At 33.4% G+C, this 22,399-nt stretch overlaps 1 protein-coding gene across 5 annotated transcripts in view; it reads left to right on the top strand.

Annotated features, from left to right (window-relative positions):
* EML5 (EMAP like 5) overlaps nt 1-22,399 on the top strand; it is a 90,973-nt gene that overhangs the window by 16,101 nt on the left and 52,473 nt on the right. For all 5 annotated transcript variants that reach the window (XM_015865290.2, XM_015865293.2, XM_015865292.2 and 2 more), the window contains exons 2-13: nt 465-624; nt 2,904-3,002; nt 3,521-3,589; nt 5,537-5,722; nt 11,722-11,857; nt 15,590-15,791; nt 16,894-17,031; nt 17,718-17,974; nt 18,519-18,731; nt 21,083-21,250; nt 21,539-21,645; nt 21,994-22,112. In XM_015865290.2, the coding sequence (XP_015720776.1) occupies nt 465-624; nt 2,904-3,002; nt 3,521-3,589; nt 5,537-5,722; nt 11,722-11,857; nt 15,590-15,791; nt 16,894-17,031; nt 17,718-17,974; nt 18,519-18,731; nt 21,083-21,250; nt 21,539-21,645; nt 21,994-22,112 (1,854 nt within the window). The remainder of the gene's footprint in view (nt 1-464; nt 625-2,903; nt 3,003-3,520; nt 3,590-5,536; nt 5,723-11,721; nt 11,858-15,589; nt 15,792-16,893; nt 17,032-17,717; nt 17,975-18,518; nt 18,732-21,082; nt 21,251-21,538; nt 21,646-21,993; nt 22,113-22,399) is intronic.

Raw genomic sequence — 22,399 nt, 5'->3', positions numbered from 1 at the left:
TCAAAGGGTATGCAGAATTGAGTAGTTCTAGGTATGCATATTTCTCCATTGGTGATAGGTGTGTTGATAGAGTAATGCTAACTCTGTTTTTGTCTTTCCATTGTATTTTTAATTATTAAGAAAGCTGGAGAAAGGGAAAAGAGGTACATTTTAGTGTATGAAAATCTGATTTAATTTAAGGTGAGAATTTTAGATCAGAAGATTAATAACTTCTGCAATTAGTTTAACTGGAGAAATCCTTGAAGGCTTGAATTGAAAAAAAGTGGTGCTGTGGGCGGTAATAGAGTCCAATAAATTAACTTATAAATTGTGGCATCTGGAACAAAATTATTTAGTATCTACTACTAGTGCGGGAAGAATATTCTGAAGTCATTTTTATGGAAAACAAATTAATGCAACCAAGTAGGCAAATGTAGAAATTTTATGCAACATTTTTTTATGTATCTTTTTATTTTTATTCGCAGCCTTGCTTTGCATCCTGAACGTGTGTTGGTGGCAACAGGTCAAGTTGGAAAGGAACCATATATCTGCGTATGGGACTCGTACACTGTGCAAACTGTATCTGTTCTGAAGGATGTTCACACACATGGTATAGCTTGCTTGGCTTTTGATTTAGATGGCCAGGTATGTAATTTTTGTTTTTTTTTTTTCCAAACACCTTAAAAAACTGTATCTATGACAGCACTTGTATTGTTGGAGAGACAAGTGCCTATCCTTATTAAGGTGAAGCCAGGTGGTGCTGTACTGAACATAGAGGGAAGCCCAGCTGTAACTTTTTTCTGTAAAAACATACTGGAATTGTTATGAGGAGGCTTTGAGTTTTTTTGGCGTGATCTACAGATTATATCATTTTTATTTCTCACAATTTACAGCTTTCTAGTGTCAGTGTCTTTCAACAGTGTTTTTGGTTGACATTGATGTCTTTTCTCCTTGCTATTATTATCAGTGTAAAGTTGTCACTTTCTCACTTAATAATTTGAGATGAAAATGTATTAGATTGTTTTGTTGATGTCCCCTAACTCTTTCTTAGAATGCAATTATGTATTCCCTATGTACAAATCTCCTGTATCTCCTGTAGAGGAGATTTGAATGTAGATCTGTGATCTGTTCTGGCTGCACTGAAAACTGATATTTTGTATTTAAAGCTATGAATTGTCAGAATTTAGACTGTCTGCTTTCCTCAGTGTTTCCATATGATTGCTTTTTTTCTGGCACTTGTTAAAATTTCACGGTCTCAAAGGGAAACATCTCCATATGTAAAGTAAGTTTGTTTACATCTTAACTATTCTTTTAAATCTAGACTCGTGAGAGTGCAGTTCTCCATGATGAGGTTCTTCTAGATATTCCCCACAAGGAGCATTTAATGTTGATATCAAGTTTAATTATTTTATATGTTGGGCATTGTATTATATTTTGATTTAGTGGAATGATACAAAGCAAGGTACTGAAATCACAACAAAAGCATAATGTAGCAATTGTAATATGCTGATGAATCACATTTAAAACACGATTCCTGTTACCAGTTGTAAATGCTCACTGTCACAATAGTGGGAATCACCAGTTGCCAGGAAGGAATAGATGGACAGAAGCAAGCTCAAGCCTTTTGCTTTCTTCAAAGATTGTTTTATTAGTTGTCTAGTTTTTGTACTTTTGTTGGACAGTGTGTATACTCCACTCCTGCTTGTCTGGATATCTTAGGAAGGCATTCTTTGTTAGCTGTCTCATATTGATGCAACTGTCTCAGTTAAAACCATGGTTGCTCTTCAGTTTCTGTGCTGTTGACATAAGTTCAGTTTTCTCTATAGTAAATTCTTCTGTAAGCTCACAAGTATTTCGATCTTCTCATCTGAGCTCTCCATTGTGTAGGTGTACTGGTTGGTAACAGTATTTTCTAGGATAACTGAAAAGACCATGTGATCTCTTTTTGAGAAATAAAACTATCATCCAATTTTGGGGGGGATTGATGAGTATCAAGTAGAGAGCTAGTTTACTTTCATACTTCTTGTGCAGTTGAGCTGGAATTGACCTTTATAGAAGGACAGCTGGAATTGAAACAGATGTTCCTTTCAAAAACATTTTTAAAGATAGAATAGAAAAGATGGACATCAGAGTATCTGAAAAATTGAAGTTTGCATTAATAAATAAGAATCCTGAAGATCACCCATATTTAATTTTTTTCTTTTCTTTCTTTTTATTCCCATGATTTTGGAGCCTTGCAGACAGTAAAGAAATAATTTAATTGGAAATAGCTTTCTGTTTTTCTAAAAATCTTTCTTACATTTGTTGTTTTCTTTTGCTTGTTACTAACTCAATTTTATAATGCACATAAAAAATTGAAATTAAGTTTGTTTTGAGTGTGTGTAAGTATTAGCTTGAGAAGAACTTGTCCAAGAGATTTCCTAAGGTTTTATCTTGATATAAAGATGTCACAGTAGCTGAACAAAAAGATTTCAGTTCCTTTAAAAATAAATACAACCCAAAATAACCGAGGTTCGTTTTGTCTGGTTTTCAGTACTGTTACAAACTCTCAACAAAAAGACTTTAAAGAAAAAATAAGATTTTTCACTGATTAACAAGTGCAGTAGAATTACAGTAACTAATATGGTCAGTGTCAAGAATATGTGTCAAGAAATCAGTGCCAAGTGTTCTTAGAGCTGAAGATGATCCAGGCTGCAGGGTGTAGTTCTTAAGCTTTTATTTTTCTATAATTTCTTGGAAAAGTAACTGATGAGACAAAGCTTTTGAATAAGGTAGCGTATCTTTAGGTTTTTTCTATATCAAAGTGTAGATATTGTTTCTTATTCAACTTGGCTGGGAATTTGTTATCCTTTAAAGTAATGACTCTAGCCTTGATTCATGCATTGGGTTATCTGTATTAATTGATTTATTTTGGTTACTCTTAGCGGTTGGTCTCAGTTGGTTTGGATTCAAAAAACACAGTTTGTGTATGGGACTGGAGAAAAGGAAAATTGTTATCAATGGCTCCTGGTCATACAGACAGAGTAAGTATAGATCAAGAATTTGAGTGTCAGTGAAATCGCATGAATTTGGATTTGGATTAAGATGTTGGACCATATTATTTTAGAGGTCTTTTCCAACTTTTATGAATTCTGTGTATGACAAATACATGTAAATAAAATATGTAGCTCATTTATTTGCATGTACTTTGAGACTGTGAACATGCATGGGAAGTGCAAAAATAAGGTGCTTTTTGGACACAAATCCCAATGTGAAAAATCAAACTAAAGGTAATCTCTTAGATTTTTTTCAGTCTCTTAGATTTTCATAAATTAATCTTTTTGTAGTTTCTTTTCATGTGGTGGGAAAAACAGACAAACAAATAATGTGAGCTATACGTTGAAACTTCGGTGTTGAATGAAGGGATAAAGAAGTCTTTCTATTTAAGGCATTTTAGTTTGCCTGCTGATTTGGTACAAGGTTGTTCTGTTTTCAGTCTCCTGTGCTAGAAAGGCCATCTCTGCTGACATTCTTGTGGTTTGCTGTTTTATTTTTAATGCAGATATTTGATATTTCTTGGGATTTGTACCAGCCAAACAAACTCGTCAGCTGTGGTGTAAAACACATCAAGGTAATGAAATGAATGTTACTTCATAAAATACTTATTTAAACTTTGTAAAATAAGGGAAAAATCAGAATCTAAAAGGAGTATTTATCTAAAAGGAATCTACTGGTAGGGGACTGCTATTATGTATCACACATGATTACAGTAGACATTTTACAAAATACACAGTGGAAAACTGACCATCCCTGTTAAAAAGAGTTCATAGCCAGGCAGACAAAAAAAGTAGAAGAAGAGATAAAAAGTTGAAGTAGAGGAAAGGATTTGTCAATAGTATTGTATGTGATGATTGTGTTGTAACTTAGAATTTAGTTCCTCTAAAATACTGTTTGAAATCCCAAGCAGTGTAAGTCCAGGTACTCAAATTTCTGATTTAAGCAATTAATGAATGAGATGAAATGTATTTAAGTCATTTCTCAGAGTTTCAGAGGATGTGAAAATGCAGTGGAAAGAGAAAGGAAAAAATCTTGATCTTTCTTTTCATTCTTTTTTCTTTGCTTTTGCTACTTTTTAATACTCCTTGCATTTTACAGGATTTGTAAATTGGCATTTTGTATATTTTTCAAGCAGAGTATTTCATAGAAACTCTCTTACTTCATTTGACATGTGTTCCAATTGTCACACAGAAAAAAAGCTTCTTTTCCAATCTTGTGTCACTAGGATTATGAACGCTTGACTGCCATCAGATACTTTTCCTAAAGAAAGTCAGTCCCTTTTCTCATGCTCTGATGTCTGTGTTACCACATAACAGCAGTAGATGGCAGCTTCAAAGTTCTGTATCACTCTTAACTCTAGGTTCCTATGGTGAGAAAAAAAAAAAAAAAAGACTGGTGATTTTCTTAATTTTATACCAAGAAATTGAGATTAGTATATATTAATGGTTGGTTAGATTGCATATAGCTTTGAGCATAGTGTTTATTAAATTAATCAAGTCTCCGTGAACTGAATTAATAATTACTTTTTATTGTTCATCTTCATATTTCTGTCATATTCTGTACCTTACAAAATCAAGTTAGACAATTTGCTTTTAATGTTATGTTTCTACAGATGTTTAATTTGTGCAGTTACTTCAAAGACAACAACATAATCAGTGACACTGTTTGCTTTTGTTAAAGCGCTAACAGTTAAGATAGCAGGATTTATTTAATGAATGTGTGTTTTTCTCTTAATTACATTACTTCTGGTACAACAATCTGATAATTGTAAGTGCTTAAATTGCCCTGTATTGATTGAACTCTGCACTCTGAATTTTTGTAAGATTATTGGTAACATAGAACTTCGCTGAAGCAGAGTTTCACAAACGTGTTTGCATGGAGCTGGCTTAAGCAGTGGTAGTGTAACCTATCCACAGTGATTACATAAATGCTTTTACATCAAACATTGGATTTGAAATTCTGTCTAGCAGCTTGTTGCCTTTCCAGTGCACATTTATGTGTTTGAAGAGGAAGGTTTGATGGGGTACTGCTTCGTTGTGGTTCTGATGAGAAGTGGCTAAGTCTGTAATCGGACTAGCCACTTACAGTCAGAGCAAATTGGAATCAGGAATTTATACAGTCAGATTGCATTTTTTAAGTGCCTGGTTTACAAATGCAGAGTTTGGAAATTGAAAGTGCATCACTTCTGTCTTTCATCAAAACAAGATCAGGTTATTGTATTATGAAAACTTTACTCCAAAATGACTGAAGATACAGCTGACGTGCAAATTATAATTTGAACAAAGAATTTCAGATGCAATACTGATACCCAGAAACTTCTTATCTAGCCTACTGTGGTTTTGTAGAAGGTTAAAATTGGTTAATAAGGTAGAAAGTTGTTAAACAACTGGAGAACTAAAGCAGTGAGAAGTAGATGGAAAATGTATGTAAGTAGGAGGTAAAGTACTTCTATCTCAACTGAACATTTTGAATTATAGGAGATTAGAAAATATCTGTCTCTCTGAATCAATTTATCTTGCAGTTCTGGAGCTTGTGTGGCAATTCATTGACACCAAAACGTGGTGTTTTTGGCAAAACTGGTGATCTTCAAACTATATTGTGCCTAGCTTGCGCAAGAGATGAAGTGACGTATTCTGGTGCGCTGAATGGTGATATTTATGTATGGAAAGGAATCAACCTTGTAAGAACAATACAGGGAGCACATGCTGTAAGTATATTTCTTTTAAATTAATGTAAAATGCTAAATAGATTTCCGGAGAGCCCAAAAGGACAGTGCAAGATCACCTGGTCTATGTTTTTAAACAATTTCAGTGATAGAGACTAATTATGTCTAATTCTATGGACAACATGAGCCTGTATGCTTACCTTGTTTGGCACATATGCTTAGGTGCAGTTGAAATATTAAAATCATTCTTTATAATTTGATTAGGTAGAATGGATGGAAAAGAATGGTGAATGTTATATATGTTGGAGTGGTTGCTGTCAGTCAATAGTAAGTTGTTTTTTTTTTTGTTCACTCATGATTGAGAAGTGTGCAGTCAGGAATGGCTGCACCTTTTTGAACTAACTTACAGGAGAGACTGGACAATTATTCAGACAGCTGTATAATATGATGATTTATCTGTTTATGAATAAACATGTAATTATGAAAAATTTAAGTGTGGGAAACGTGTAATGACCCAACAGATGAATACAGGATAGTGGGAGCTTGTTGCTCTGTTATACTACATCCATTTTTTGTTGAACGCAAGATCAAATTTGAAGTGCTGTGCTCCTTATCTTCATTAGAGTCAGTGGACTGAGCTCAAGTGACCTTGGAAAAGGTCTTATCTAACTTTCTATTTTTGGCTGTGTCCCTTAGGCTCATCGAAGTTGTAGTTTGCTGTGCTGAAAATTAAGTAGGTGCATGCCTTTGGAATTCATTTTTTACAGTCATTACAAATTGCACCAATTTAAGAAAAAAATATTGTCCAGAAGTTTACTTTCCAACAAAATGAAACATTATTTTTCAACGAAATATTAGTTAAAGGGATAATGTTGTCAGATTATAGTAAGTACAAAATATAACAGCTTGGTGTGCTTCTTCAGTCATACTAAATTATAATCATTACATTTTAACAGTTACTTTGTACTTGACTTTACAAATCATGTTCTGCTTGTCCATTCTATTAGAAGAAAATGCAGGTGTAAATGGTATCATTTGTTGTGGTATATGTTGTCAAAAGTACAGTTTGAGCATAGCAAGGAATCAGTATAAATTTGCATTCAGTGTGCTAGTGTTGCAGTTGTCATCCCTGCATTCCTGTTTATCATGCCCTATCATTACTCCTCACTAGGCTTGAATTAGACTGAAAATGTGTTCAAAGAGAGTGTTTCATTATTTACTTGAATACCATGTCTTCTTGTCTTACAGCAAAAAGGGCACATATCTCAGCTACAGAAAAATATTTTCTAAAGCATATTAATGATGTGGAAGCACTGTCCATCTGGCTGGCAGTGGTCTGTGTTAATATAGCAAACAAGTACTTTGCAGAGTTTGACTGCTTTTTTTATATTTAGCTTAGTTCAAAAGATATTTTTTATTTTAAGAGCAGTTTAGTATGTTCCAGTGTAGGCAACAGAGGAGGGAAGGAACAACTTTAGCACTACCAAGCAAAATTGGGTTTGCTAATAATCTAATCTACTAATAATTGTAGACAGAGGAAAGAAGAGTTTCTGGCAGATTCCTATCTGAGTTTGATGAGGAATCAAAAAGGTTAAAGGAAATAGCATGTTTGGATGACTGGAAAATTTGTTGGAAAAGGACTGCAGAGGTCACTGAACATAGAAGTAGGAGTGGAAGGTAGGAAAAGATGAAAATGAGCAGAGGTGAAGACTACAGGCACAGAAAGTATTTGTAGGGAACGCTGGATAACTGGGAATTTGTGGAATTATATCACTTCTTAATAATAAAACCAAGGGAGAAAGTCTTAAAAAGGAGAAAGGAAACAAGGCAACGTGAAAATATGCGAAAACACATTGGCACTGTTGTGGTACTACAAGCATGCAGTGATTCTGGAAAATTAACCATATATATACTGTTTTGAAAAAATAATCTTTATCCAATGTTACATTGCTGTACCAGTGCAAACAACAGTCTAGAGACTTTACTATTTATTTTATTCATTTTACAGGTTCTGTATTCAAAGTAGTCTGGGATTAAGTACCTGAAACATACACACAAGATCTCACTCATTCATTAAAAGAAAATATGCTTGTTTAAAAACACTGAATGCTTTATAGATTGTTATATGCAATGTTTTTGCCGTGCATTGTAAATGTACATAAGATGCTTTCTAAGCAGCTGAATAATTTATTTTGAGATAGTCTTTCAGAGGTACACATTAAAGTTGTGTGGATTGATGTCAGAAACTGAGGTTAAATAACAGACCTGAGGTTAAATAACAGGCACCCTGTAAGAACTATTGCACGTCTATGTCAGTTGGCTGAACACTAATTAAATATAGATGGAAACAATATAATGAACTTAAATGAATGGTTTTAAGCCAGTATCATTTACCAGCACATTAAGTAATGTAGAAGGTTTTCCCTATTGTTTAGCCATTGTGAATTTGAAAAGTAATAGTTGACTTATTTCAGACAATGAAAGGCATATGAACAATGAATTTTATTTTTTATAGTCATATGCCCATTTTTGAACTATTTTATGGGTAATTTGGGACATAAGAAGACTAAATTTCAGAATAGTTGCTCTCCACTACAAATGTATTGATGCCAGCTTTAAGTATTTGCAATCCAGCCATTAACTGTGTGGTATATAGTGGGAAAGACTAACTTAGGATAGTCCATTATATACATTGCTTGATATGTTAGCATATGGATCCTGAATTACATTTGGGACCAAAAAGGAATTTCTGGATTATTTATCATAGTGGCAAAATCTTTCTGTTCTCCATAATGTTCAGAAGAAGTAAATTGCATCTTGAAGTGACTGCATTTGGACAAATTAGCAATTGATTTGTGTCTGCTGGAGACAAGACAGATCCAGAAGCACCAGTCAAAACAAGGCTACTTCACTATTTTAAATTTCATGGAGAGAAGCAGTAGAAAATATACATGTAGTCTAGGCCACCTTTGTTAAACTCTTGTACTTCTCTCTTTTTTTCAAGTTCTGGTCTGTCTGGGAATTTCTTTATTTGCTCCTATTTAATTCTCTTTCCCAGTCTGAGGGAACACAGATGTGATACCAGCTGGTTATGCTAGAATAATAGGAAATATTTTGAATTCTGAGAGAACTGCTGATTAATTTGAGTTCTTCATAAAATTTTCTCATCCATTAGGAAGTGTAATGAAAAATCCATAACAGAAAAAGATGGTCCATATGGCAAATTTACTATTTTTTAAGATGGGATAATTTGATTTGCAGATTTTGTTTTGTGTCCTGAGTACAATCAATTCTTCTTGCTCATATTATTCATTTGGATCAAAGTCAGTTTGCCTCTCATTACTGATGAAAGACTGCTGACCATTAAAAAAACTCAATAATGTTCATAACAACCACAGATTGAAGGATTGAGAACCAAATTATATTCATAACAATTAAAATGGAAGGATCAGTGTTCAGTGTGGTTCTTTTCAACCCAAGCCATTGAATGATTCTGTGATTGAGAGAATCTTGAAGACTTCAAAGATGTTTTGAATTAGCAAACCTTATTTTTCCTGAAAGCAGAAATTTAGTGGAAGAACAGTGACTGGCCAAGCTCTGAGAATAATTAGAGCTTTTTGCTTAAGTTTCTTCCCTTAAATATGGGCCTAACAATGAAATAAAGAGTAGCTAAGCTCAGCTTCCTCCATCAGATACTTACGGTCCCCGTCACAGAATCACAAAATCACAGAATTGTAGGGGTTGGAAGGGACCTCTAGAGATCGAGTCCAACCCCCCTGCCAAAGCAGGCTCCCTACACCACGTCACACAGGTAGGTGTCCAGGCAGGTCTTATGTATCTCCAGAGAAGGAGACTCCACCACCCCCCTGGGCAGCCTGTTCCAGTGCTCCGTTACCCTCACTGTAAAGAAGTTCTTCCGCACATTCGTGCGGAACTTCCTATGCTGTACTTTCATCCCAAATGAAACCCATAATGGACCTTTGTTGTCATTTTCACCTATTATTCCAGTGGCACCTACACCGAAATGAGGATGTCCTGTTGCATTGCAGGAGATTGATTGAGCACATCTGCCAAATCTCCTTGGCAACCAGTATGTCCTTCTCGAGATAAGGATATTCTATGAAATTGAAAACAGATTAATCCTGGATCCACTTGATTTTATCTTCAGAACATTCAGCCAGCTTCCCACATTACCAAATGTCTTTTTTTTTTTTTTTAAAATAAATATGGACTAATTAGACTGTGGATTTTAGAAGGAGTTAATTAGAGAAAAGAGAATAATTCTATTATCAAGATTGCATTCCAAAAAGAGCTTTAAACTGTTTAAATGTGCAAAAACTTGGGCAACATTTGTCAATTCGTCATATGGTTTCAGAAAAAAAAGGCCAGGATTCCTCCAGCCTTATGTTTACTCAATAATGCTAAAAGGTTAATGCACTAAAACAAATAGTCACAGAGAGAAACAAATGGATTAGGAGTTGATTTTGTAAAATCTTTAGGCACCCAAAGAAACAGAAAGAGGATTTTCGGAACATTAGAGATATGAGAGTTAGCCTTCTGATCTGCTTATGACTTAAAAATTGTACTCTATGTCTGTTTAGGAACATACTACTTATGAAAATGTGTGTTCTCTTAAAAGTCAGTATCCTGAGGATGGACATTACATGTCAAAAAGATGGAGTTATTTCACCCTAGTTTTCAGTCTTGATTGTTGTACACTTTAGCAAACAATACTCAGCTTGTGAAAGCTGAGAAAGTTTTTTATTTTTTATCTTGCTCAACTCTTGAAACAATTAAATCCTTGTTAAACAACACCTAAGGAGCGAACAGATTCCATACTTCGTTATGGTGCATTCAGATATTTGCTTTAGATATAATTGGAAAATAAAACACAGCTTGGTAGCAGATAGTCACGAGAGCCTGGAAATTAGCATAGTTTTTAATATATTTTCATTCTAAACTTAAAATTAGGAATCAATCTTCCATGTCTAAAAATGTGTAAAAATAAATAATAAATCCCAGACATATGTTTGCCTATATTGGAAGTAACTAATAGCAACAAAGACCCAGAACTGAGCCTAATGGAGGTTGGTGGAAATCTTTCTACTGATTTTTGTACGAGTTGGATCCTGCCCTAAGGAGGGAGGATATTAAGTTATATTTTTTCTAGAGATAAGAAGCAGCATCACTGTAGTCATCATCATCAGAATTAAAGCAGTATTGAAACAATCCTCTTAACTTATTTTTGTAACCAAATGTGAACTCTTTGGTTTTTTGATTACATATGGGTTATTATGTGGATGAAATTACTTCATCAGTTCAGATACTGTTGTCTTTACCTTTAAAATATGACACATTTGTGTACATGATCAATTTGCACAGATTTAACATGAAATTTGAAGTAGTGAATGCTTGTTGGAGTTTGTAGTTATTACTCATGGTAGTATTGGAGAAGTCCAGTACAACAAATACTGTAAAATTTTTAAAGAAGAAAAACCCATTAATTTTTAAGCTATTATAACTCTGTATTTATTTGAGTGCATTTAATTATTTGGTTAACGACAACAAAAAAAAAATGGGGGCTTGCAAACCTATCTTAGGCTAGATCTGCTTTAGTTTGGTTTAATTCTGTTAAGCTAAAGTATATTTCTCTTGTGTTCAAGCTCTCATTTTGGGAAGCATCTCAGTTTCTGACAGTACATAAACATCTGTCAAGCCCTGAAATGAATTAATGTAATTTTTAGTATTTCTGTTGGTTTCTTATCTGCCTTCACTAGAAACAAACAAAAATGGTTAAGTTTTCAAAAATCAGAACCTAAATTCTTATTAGTTCCTTCAGAACTTCCAAGAAAACCCATATTATTCAAAGCTGTTCTTTTAAAGTTTCTTTCTAAAGATTCCAGTTCTCTCTTGTATCTAAAACATGTATTAATTGTGTATTTTTGTGCAATTTTCAACAACAGTGAAAGAGGGAGGAGGGTTCGACTCTCCATGTTGCTCTCTATAATCTGTATTAAAAAATAATTTTCTTCTTTCTTTAGGCAGGAATTTTCAGCATGAATGCGTGTGAAGAGGGGTTTGCTACTGGTGGCAGAGATGGCTGTGTTCGCTTGTGGGATTTAAATTTTAAACCAATTACTGTGATTGATCTCAGGGAAACGGACCAGGGATATAAAGGTAAGAAGAAGTTTGCCACTTTCAACATATGGTAGATTGGAAATTTGCCATTGTTTGGGAAAAGAAAAAGGCTTATTTAAATAAATTAGGAGTGAAATAAATAAACTAGGAGTGAAACTCATGGATGTTATTATGTACTATTGGCAAGGCATGTTTTGTTTTCATGATGCCTACAATTAAGAGGATATGTAGCCCATCAAAGGTGCTATGCAACGTAATATATACTAAGACGTTTTGGACAGGATTTTGTCTATGACTATATACAATGAAGCTGTAGGTAAACTGATACATGTCCTTTCTGATGCAGAGCAGTTTTTAACAATGAACAGTAAAGCAGTATGAGAATTTAGAGTCGACACTGCAATTAAAAACATCAGAGGGAAGACATTCCCTTTTGTAGTTATCCACATTTTCAAAAAAACTATTTGGATAGAGTTGTATGGTATTTAGAACTATGCTCACTTATGCCTACAACTATATGCTTACATATACCTGTATCATAATAAAATTTTATATCAAGCAGGCTATGGTGTATTCTGTCATTGCTCTAGGTATCAGTGCTTTAGTGAGCAGGAATATAATATAAACTTGCACTGAAACACTAATATCTTACATGATACTGCTTTCATAGACATGTGGGGTTTTTTTTTGTTTCCCAGTACCGTTGCTCTTTTCTAACACCTTGTGGAGAATTTGATGATGGTGTAGAATGTCTCATGAGAATTAGAAACGTCATTGTCCATAAATAACTGCTTACAAGCAGAGTTAAATGTTTGTATTCTGTAACTGACTTGACACTCCCACCAAGACTGTGATATTTTCCAGAAAGATGAAGTACATTCAATTTGAAATGCCCTGGGGTACAGTGACTTTGTCAAGACTGAGGCAATTGAAGAGAAATAATTGCTTCAGTCTCAAATCAAGAGATAAATGTGTTCATGTTTATACCTCCCTTGCTCCATAAGAAGATTGATTTATTTTTTTTTAATATCAGTGCTTAACTGACTGTTTTGGATAGTCATTTTAGTTTCTGTTTAGTCTGACTGACTTACCTGGAAAAACAGAAAGAACAGAATTTGTTGGATATAAAAATAGTGGTTGTGTATTAATTTTCTGTCAAATTCTAATTAATGTTTCAAAGTATTATATCTATATATAGAACTGTCCCTGTGAATTAAAAAGATTAATCTAGCTTATAATACATTTGGTACATTAATACATTTGATATGTTTACATTCACGTGCATTTCTGCACTCTATCAGTGAATTAATACAGCATTTCTAAAGTTGTCTTAGCAAAACTGAGTGTCTCCTAAGTGAATTTGTACATTATTGAATGCATTCTGAAAGGAAAGCTTTCTTCTGTTGTGTCATATATTGAAGTTACACTAGCACAGATGTGTTTCAGCTGTTGGTAATTTCAGTTTTCCCTTCAAAACAATTTATTTGTAGATACCTTCTCTCTCTTATATTGTTTTATGTAACTGTGGCCTCCTTAGACCTATAACAAATATTAGATATGTTTGTTTTAACAACAAGAATAATGGTGGTAAACTCATGAGCCTTTGCACTTGTAAAGTTTCCTGTAGTTTGAAGAACCATAGAACATGTGAGTAACTTCATATTTGATGAGGAAATTATCCCAAAGCCAGAATTGTGATTCACTGTTGTACTAAAACATCAGTCCAGATTTGAGAAAAACATGACTAGAGCAGGAGAGATCTGTTCTCACATACATTAGAAATTTTGGCTTTTAAGATTGCATAGATGCTGTTTCTCTATTGCATGTAGCTAAAAGCTACAATTTATTCTGTTTCATTCTTCCATACTCATTCTCTACTCCAGATCATCTCCCTTGCTTTTGACATGAACTCTTCATATTCATCAGTTACGATTACTCCATCTTCATTTTTCTTTACTCATCCAATGCCCATTATGTGCCTAATAACTTGTTTTTAAATCGTATCTTTCATAATTTCATTTTCCACAATCTTTTCCCTTCAGACTTCTGCACCTGTGATTTCTTTATTTATATCCTTTTCAGGATAGCCTTATGGCCTTTCATTCTTCTTCTCTTAACTGTATTTTCTGTTGGTCCCACCTTATGTGTTGGTAATCTTGTCTGTGAATGGGATCTCAAGTTCTGCGTCTCCTTGAAAGGCAGGCAGAGCAAATTAATGATTCTAGATATATCTCCAAACTGTGTTTCAAAGTATCTTCCTCCACTGCAAGAAGTTCCAGATTACTAAAATAGATGAATTTATCATTCCTCATCAAATATTCCAGTTATTTCTTTTTCAATTTTTATTTTTAATTACTATAGTCAATATAGTGAAAAATATAAAATACCTCGATTATAGACATAAATATTTGAGTATATTCACCAGTACAATACCATAGGAACAAATCTGTAAAGCTGATAATGCAGAGAGTTTAATAAGCATTATATCTATTTGTTTCGAATTTTTGAAGGTCTTTATCTTTAGTCGTCATATCTAGTAGACTGAACATTGTGTAGTAGTAGGAATGTACTGAGTGCACTCTGAGCATTTTTCCTTTTTATTTCTTATGGAAATACAATTAGAGTACATTTAAAGGTTGTCTTTAGATGCAAAGCATTGTAAGTAGACCTTGCTTTGAAAGCTTGTTTTGTTAAAAATGAAAAAACATAGATGAACATGTGCCAGATTGGACTGTTGATGCACACGTTTGCTGTTTCTGAGCCTTGAAGTTTTTTCATATGTAATTTTAAAAACATAAGTTTCATCTTTTCCCTCTATGCAGTTAAGAAAAAAATAATATGCGCACTTCAGCTTATATGACATTCGTTTTATTTTGCTTGATGTATATAATTTTGCCTCACATATTAATTCAGAGTAGTTTTTTACAGGTCATTCTTGATCTGTCCTTCAAAAGTCAGTGTTTTGGCAGAGAGAATTATGTCAGGCATTTCTGTCATCTTGTTCTCAATATCTGAAACTGGCAAAATTGATTTGTGCTATCAGGCTGTAATAATTTGAGCCTTTTTAAAATGGTGTGTATTCTTAAAACTGGGTTTAGACTGGTTTCTCCATGTACAACTGTCCAGCTCCATTGTAAACCTGAAATCCATGTTAAATTCCATCATAAACTCTTTCCAGCTCTTTAATATATTCCAGTGAGTCCTAGTTTTTCTTTTCTTTGATGGGGGGAAGAAAAAAAAAAGCACATATTTTTAAGAAGTTACAAGGATTTGCTTTAAGAGTAGCATCTTAGAAACAAGCTGGAAAGAATTGGATTCTTTCTTTGTCTTATAACTTGTCTATATGTTGCACTGATGCTTTTGTCACATACATAATTGAGAAACATTCAGCTAGTCATATAAATTCATCGTTTGATCAGAAGTTGTAATTTACATTTTCTGTTACCTGTTTTGAAATTTAAAGGAGACAAGGATCAGTATTGATTTCCTCTGTCAGAGATCTTATTATGAAAGAATTTTCTTTGCTTTACTAAAATAAGGGTCAAATTTTAGAGTTTTTAAAATTCTAGTGTTGAAAATTTAATGTTCCAAGGACAACAGTATGTGATGTAAATAGATAAAGGGAGTAATTGGGGGGAACAGGAAGTGTATGGGTACTTCTTGACATTTTCATACTTCTATGGTTTTCCATGTTTTTTGTCTTGTTAATGTTATCTTTGTTTCACACATTTTAAGGATGGTCCTTTCAGTAACATTCTGTTCCTTCTGTAGGTCTGTCTGTACGAAGTGTTTGCTGGAGAGGAGACCATATACTTGTTGGGACACAAGACAGTGAGATTTTTGAAATTGTGGTACATGAGCGTAATAAGCCTTTCCTGATAATGCAGGGGCACTGTGAAGGAGAGCTGTGGGCTTTGGCTGTCCATCCTACAAAACCATTAGCAATGACTGGAAGTGATGACCGATCAGTCAGGTTGTTATTTATCTGAATTTCAATTGCACGTAATTTGATGCAAACAACTCATTTTGTAGATAATGTAATTGAAATGTATGCATTTTAATATCACTGGCACTGATATCAGCTGGCACTGAAGTGCTTGTGAAGTTATGCATGGAATTAGAGATCTCTAATAATAAAATGCATAGGTCACTCTGAAAGTAATGCCTCCTATTTAATTCCATGGAAATGACAATAGATGTAAAGAACACAATAACAGTATTTGTTAGAGCAAATTCTCAGCTGCAAAGCACTATTTTTTCAACATAATCTCAAAATGAGCTATGCATTTTTGCCAGCAATGAACAAGAATCTGTATGCCAGGCTCAATAATGTGGCTTGTCATTCGCATCGCTGTCACCACTGCTGAAATAGGAGACATAAATTTTGGAATAATCCTTGTAGTTGAAATTTATGGTTAGTGAAAGTGCATCATAGAAAACAGAATTCATTTTCTGAGAAAACTCAGTAAATTACTCATTTTAAAGCTCAACTTTTTGTCATAAATGCCTTTTTTTTTTTGTCTTTCTCAGATATTAAATGTGTTACCATTTTTTGCTAAATATATTGAAACATAGTTAAGAAAAATTGTAGTTGAACCAGAGAATGCTGGAGATGTCTTGTAAATGGTAGATATCAAGTGTTGTGTAAAGACAATTAAGATTTATAGTATTATCTAGACAAATATAGGAAGTTATAAATGATGGTTTGCTAATAGGAAAGGGTGTGTTTAATCTGTGAATTCTTCAATTATTCTTTAACATTTTTAGCTAAACTAACAAAAGAGAGGAATTTTCACAGAGTGATATAAAAGTTAAGGTTGTCATTTTTTATTATTCAGAAAGACAAAAAATACTTGCTCCTGCATTTTCTCATTAGATATTTTCCTACACTTAAATATAAGAATGTGCTTTCCTGTGTGGAGAACTGACACTTTTGTCTTAGATATTGCTTGTGGAAACGTATTTTCAGATAGGATACGACTATGTCATGTTTTCTGCCGAAATTGCAGGCTACATGCTTTCTATGACATAGCTGCAAACCATTCCTTGTATTTGTAATTAATGCCTTATTCTAGAATTTGGAGTTTAATAGACCATGCTCTGATTGCCCGGTGCAATATGGAGGAACCCATTCGCTGTGCAGCAGTTAGTACTGATGGAATCCATCTTGCTCTTGGAATGAAGGATGGCTCTTTCACTGTGCTTAGGGTCAGGTAAGACACAGAAATTAGTAGATACATGAAAAACACTTTTAAGTAGATAATCTAAATACTTTTGTATATATGTGAATACAGTAGCAACAGTGTGCAGGAGACCACTTAGATTTGTTTTCAATTGCTGATCCTCAGAGAGCTCAGATTATACAAATATTTGTACCAGTGTGGGGAGAGGCTTTTTGTAATAACATATATCTAAAAGTACATTGGTATGTTTTTAAAGAATGGCAGCATTCTAGGCAGTGTTTTATTTTAAATGTTTGCTTTATTAATTATTCTTGAATTATTAAGAAATAAACTGTCCTCCATAATTGTTTTGCAGTGCCTCTGTTACTACCACACACACACAAAATCAATAGTGCTTTGCCTTGTTTCTGTGATACCACAGTTTTAAAGAGCAACTGAGGTCCTGTGGTTTATGTCTGTGAAGTTTTCTTCTCTAAGTGAATAACCCAGTACAGGACCTTCCTGTGTCAGTGTTCTTTTTTTAGCCACAAAACCCTACCTAGCCCTGAAAGTAGTGGGTTATTTGCACATACAATAGTTACAGTTCACTTCATCATTTTACAGATGTGGTCTTATCCTTTCTTTCCTTTTTTACTTCTTTTTATTTTTATGGTTAAGAACTTCACAATATGTTAAGGCTCTTTTATACTTATGACACGCTTTCTTTCATACCACAGAGATATGACTGAGGTTGTTCATATCAAAGACAGGAAAGAAGCTATTCATGAATTGAAATATTCACCAGATGGGAACTTCCTAGCTGTTGGTTCCAATGATAGCTCTGTGGATATATATGGTGTTGTTCAGAGATACAAGAAAGTTGGGGAATGTATTGGATCTTTAAGTTTCATCACCCATATGGATTGGTCTTCAGACAGTAAATATATACAGACAAACGATGGCAATGGGAAAAGACTTTTTTACAGGATGCCAAGTAAGATTCTGAGTTGCCTTTCTGATATTTGTTGGTAATTGCAGAAAGAATGTAGAGCAGTTTTATAAAAATGAATTAAAATGGATCCTGGTTCAAGGACAGGATAGTGAAGAAACTTTAATAAGTCTGTGGAAATATTTGCTTTATTTGAATTAATACAGCATTTTCTGACAGTTATTTACATGTTTTTATTGCTGCTGCATGTTAGAGCTTCTGACTGAAAATTTATTTCTCCAGAGTAAATATTTGTTCTGCTTTTTTGGAAAAAGAAAGTATATTCAAATTCAGTTTTTTAATACTTTAACAACTTTGTTATTATTGAACTTGAATATCAAACAGATAGATTATATTTGCTTGCACTGAGGGTTTTAAAAATACATGAAAAATCAGTATATCATATCTCAGAATTCTCATGTGTGTTTTTGTTTTTTTTTAGATCTTTAGTTTACAAGAGCTTGTGCTATAAGAAGTATTTTTTTCCAGAATAGTATTTTATTTAGAATTACATAAATACTAAAAAATAAATTCTTATTTTTGTTTTTAGGTGGAAAGGAAGTAACGAACAAGGAGGAATTAAAAGGGATTCAGTGGGCATCATGGACTTGTGTTTCTGGTGTTGAAGTTAATGGAATCTGGCCTAAATATTCAGATATAAATGATATAAATTCTGTGGATGCAAATTTTATTGGGCAAGTTATGGTTACAGCTGATGATTATGGAATTGTAAAGCTCTTTCGATACCCGTGTCTGAGAAAAGGTAGTTCCTTTTGAATTGTTAAGTGCATATTCATGAATTTTGATTATTCAAGAGAAAAATCTTAGAAAACTTGATTTTTGAAAATAAAATCCAATTCATTGGATTTTTTTTTATTGCCAATATTTTTTTTCTTTAGAATATATTTAGTTTGGTCTCAGAGTAGAAATAAATGACAGGATGGTTCATAGGCAACTGCAGTAGTAGTTGCACCAGGATTTTATGGGATTTTCTAAAGTTTTGTGTATTTTATTTTTTAAAATGATTCTTTTTAAATAGAATTTCACAAAATTATGCAGTCCACACTTTTTGAGATAAGTATCTTAAGTATTTTCACCTTGGTCTTGAAGTAGTTCTATATTATTATTCTATAATAGTTATCTATGTTATTATTCTATAATAGTTTAGTTGGAAGAAACATACAAAGATCATCTAATCCAGCTGCCTGACCATTTCTAGGCTAATCAGTTAAAGTGTATTAATGAGACTATTATCCAAGTGCTGCCAGAAATGGGGCATCAACCACTTCTGTAGGAAGCCTATTCTAGTATTTAACCACTCCCTCAGTAAAGAAATTCTCCCCTGTGTCTGACATGAAGTTTCCCAGCATAGCTTAATGCTGTTCTTGCATGTCATGTCATTGTTTCTGGGAGCAGAGCCTGGCTTCTCCATTTGCACTTCCTCTACTCAGGAAGTTGTAGAGATCAGTGAGGTTCCCTCTGAGCCTGCGCTTCTCTAGACAACCCAAATCTACTATTCTTTCTTCTGGAACTGTGATGGAGATTTGCACAAGGAACTGGAAAAAATAACTTCATTAAACAGTGAGGGGCAATAAATAAGGGAACAGCAAATCAGTCCTGCAATCAGACTATCGCGCTATGTTCTCTAAAGTTAAAAAAATTTTCCAGCACATTTTAAGAAGAGCAAGGTAAAATTTTTAATAATGAAAACTGAAGCAATGTCTGTCATTTTTCATTTTAATGTTCACAGTAGAATGAAAAGGAAGAAATATCTTTTTTTTTTTTACTTACTTTCAATGAGAAAGGCTTCTTTTTTTTTTTTTTTTTTTTTTTTTTTTCAGAGCCGTTTTTAATAACTCCATTCCAGACACAGTTTGAGTTGAACTGAGTACTAAAACAAAGCATCAGCACCAGAGAACTATCTTCAAGCTAGTAAAGTGGTAATGTTAAGACAGAGCCTGTACAATTTGTCTTAGCCTTTAAGGAAACTTATTTTAACTTAAAAAGTTTGCCTGGAGACTAAATCAAACCTTTGGTTTTTGAAAGAAGAAACAACAAGTCCTACAGTTACATCACCTCAGGGGTTTTCAAGGAAAGACTGGATGTTGAGTTGAGGGACATGGTTTAGTGGGAGCTATTAGTAATAGGTGAACGGTTAGACTGGATGATCTTTTAGGTCTTTTCCAACCTTGGTGATTCTATGATTCTATGATCATTGCAGTTTTGCAGCATTGCATATTTAATGCTGAGTACAACCACTTGCTCTTCATGTTATCTCTTAGGACATGCCTTTAAACAAATATATCTTATTAGAGAAATTAATTTTTTAAACAACCAATATTCCTTCTTAATTTTCTCACTGCTGTTTGTAAATGGTGATGGTATCAAAATAAACATTTAATTTTGCCTTCCCAGTTTTATTTTTAAATCTGAGGTTTTTTAAGAGGTAGTTAAAAAATGTGTTCATCAAAGGATCTCCTAACCATTTCAAGGAAACTGTATTTATTCCCTTTTATCCCCTTTTCTTCTCTAGAACTTCCTTCTACTAAGTAATCTAATCATTATGTTGAGCTTATGCAGTCAATTGAAAAGTTAACTTGATATTATGCTGCTGTTACTCGATAAGAATTGCTGGAAATGCTTAGCACTAAAAAGCAGCAACCAGTACTATGAACATAGATGGGTGTATTTTCACTGAGCTTTGTATGCTTGAGATAATATTGAAGTGATCACATCTCAGTGTAGAAATGGTAACTGAAAAATCTTGATTAATATGAAAAATAAAGAAAATTAATAGCTTTGATAAAATGAAGATGTGTTCCTTAATATACCTCATACAGGACTATCATGTGTCTTGTCTCTATGTTTAACTTATTAGAAACAGTATATTCCAGAATCTAAGTTGTTATTTTTTTTGTTTATTTTTTTTAACAATATTTTAAAGAAATTAAAATTTTAGGACAGCACAAAAAGTTACTGCTATCAATTTGCAGTATTAATTAGCTTAATCACTAGTAATCAGGGTATCTTATTATTTTCTTTATATAAATTTCTGTTATGCTTCTGAAACATTTATTCCATGTGTATTGAAAGAGATTTTTATTACTTTTCTAGGAGCAAAGTTTAAAAAGTATCTTGGTCATTCTGCTCATGTGACAAATGTCAGATGGTCACACGATCACCAGTGGGTTGTTTCCATTGGAGGAGCAGATCATTCTGTTTTTCAGTGGAAATTTGTCCCTGATCGGAAGTTGAAGGATTCTCTTCATATAGCACCCCAAGGTAAGTAATGTATAAAATAGTGGTGGGGGGAGAAAGGGGCCTGAGTAAAATTACTAGATGCCACAGAAACAGAGAAATTAGATAAAATGCCTTAAATAATTACTGTACTTTCAAGTTAGCTTGTTTCTATTGTATCAACAAAATTGATCCTGTTAAATGATAGCTCTTTGTGTTATCGCTAATATAAAAATTGATTTTCAAATCAAAAACATTAAGCAACTGTTCAAAATGCTTCTTAATTTGTCATCTATTTTATTTCATTTTCTATTACCGTTTTCTTACTGACAGAGAGTCTGGTTGATTCTAATAGTGATGAATCAGATTCAGATCAGTCTGATGTTCCAGAGCTGGACTCTGAAATTGAACAAGAGACACAGATCACATATCGTAGACAGGTAAAGATTTTTAGTTTTAATGGAAGTTGGAATGTTTCTTGGAATTTATGAAGGTCTTTTCTCAGGGCCTCCTGAAATCTGAGAAATGAGAAGAGTGAGAAGTCGGTAGTAAGTGGGCAAGATAAATAAATAAATAAATATACCCCTACATGTATACCTGGCACATTAATTAGAATTTTGGTTCTAATTTAGAAACAACTTACTTTCTACTACAGCTGTACCAGCTATGGTTACTGAAAGCATTTTTTCATTGGTACAACGTTTTTGTTGGTGATAACTGTAGCTGAATTCTCAGAAATGTCATTTCCGTGTGAATCTCTTGATTTATAAGTGTACTCTTTCTTGAAGGTTTACAAAGAAGATCTACCTCAACTTAAAGAGCAATGCAAAGAAAAAAGAAAAAGTGCAGCTTCTAAGAGGAGAGAGAGAGCTCCAGGGAACAGTATAAGATTGCATTTTGTTCATGGGTATGAAAACCAGGTTTCTTTAAAATATACAACCAGAATGTACTAACTGTTTTGACCAAAAGACTAATCAAACTTCTTTTATATAGTTTAAAAATCTAGTGAAAGGCTATGTGATATAGTGTTTTTATTTATTCTTGTGAAAGTAAATCTATGCTAAGTTTGTGTAAAACATTTTATGCCAAGCTCGACTTGTTCTGAATGTGAATTCTGAAGTGCACTGAAAATTAGCTGATTTATTATTAGAATAGAGGTGACTAAATAAAAAAATTGACTAATACCCATGTTTT

The sequence above is a fragment of the Coturnix japonica genome, chromosome 5 (genome assembly GCF_001577835.2).
Source record: "Coturnix japonica isolate 7356 chromosome 5, Coturnix japonica 2.1, whole genome shotgun sequence".
NCBI lineage: Eukaryota > Metazoa > Chordata > Aves > Galliformes > Phasianidae > Coturnix > Coturnix japonica.
This window is presented reverse-complemented; position numbering and strand designations above follow the sequence as displayed.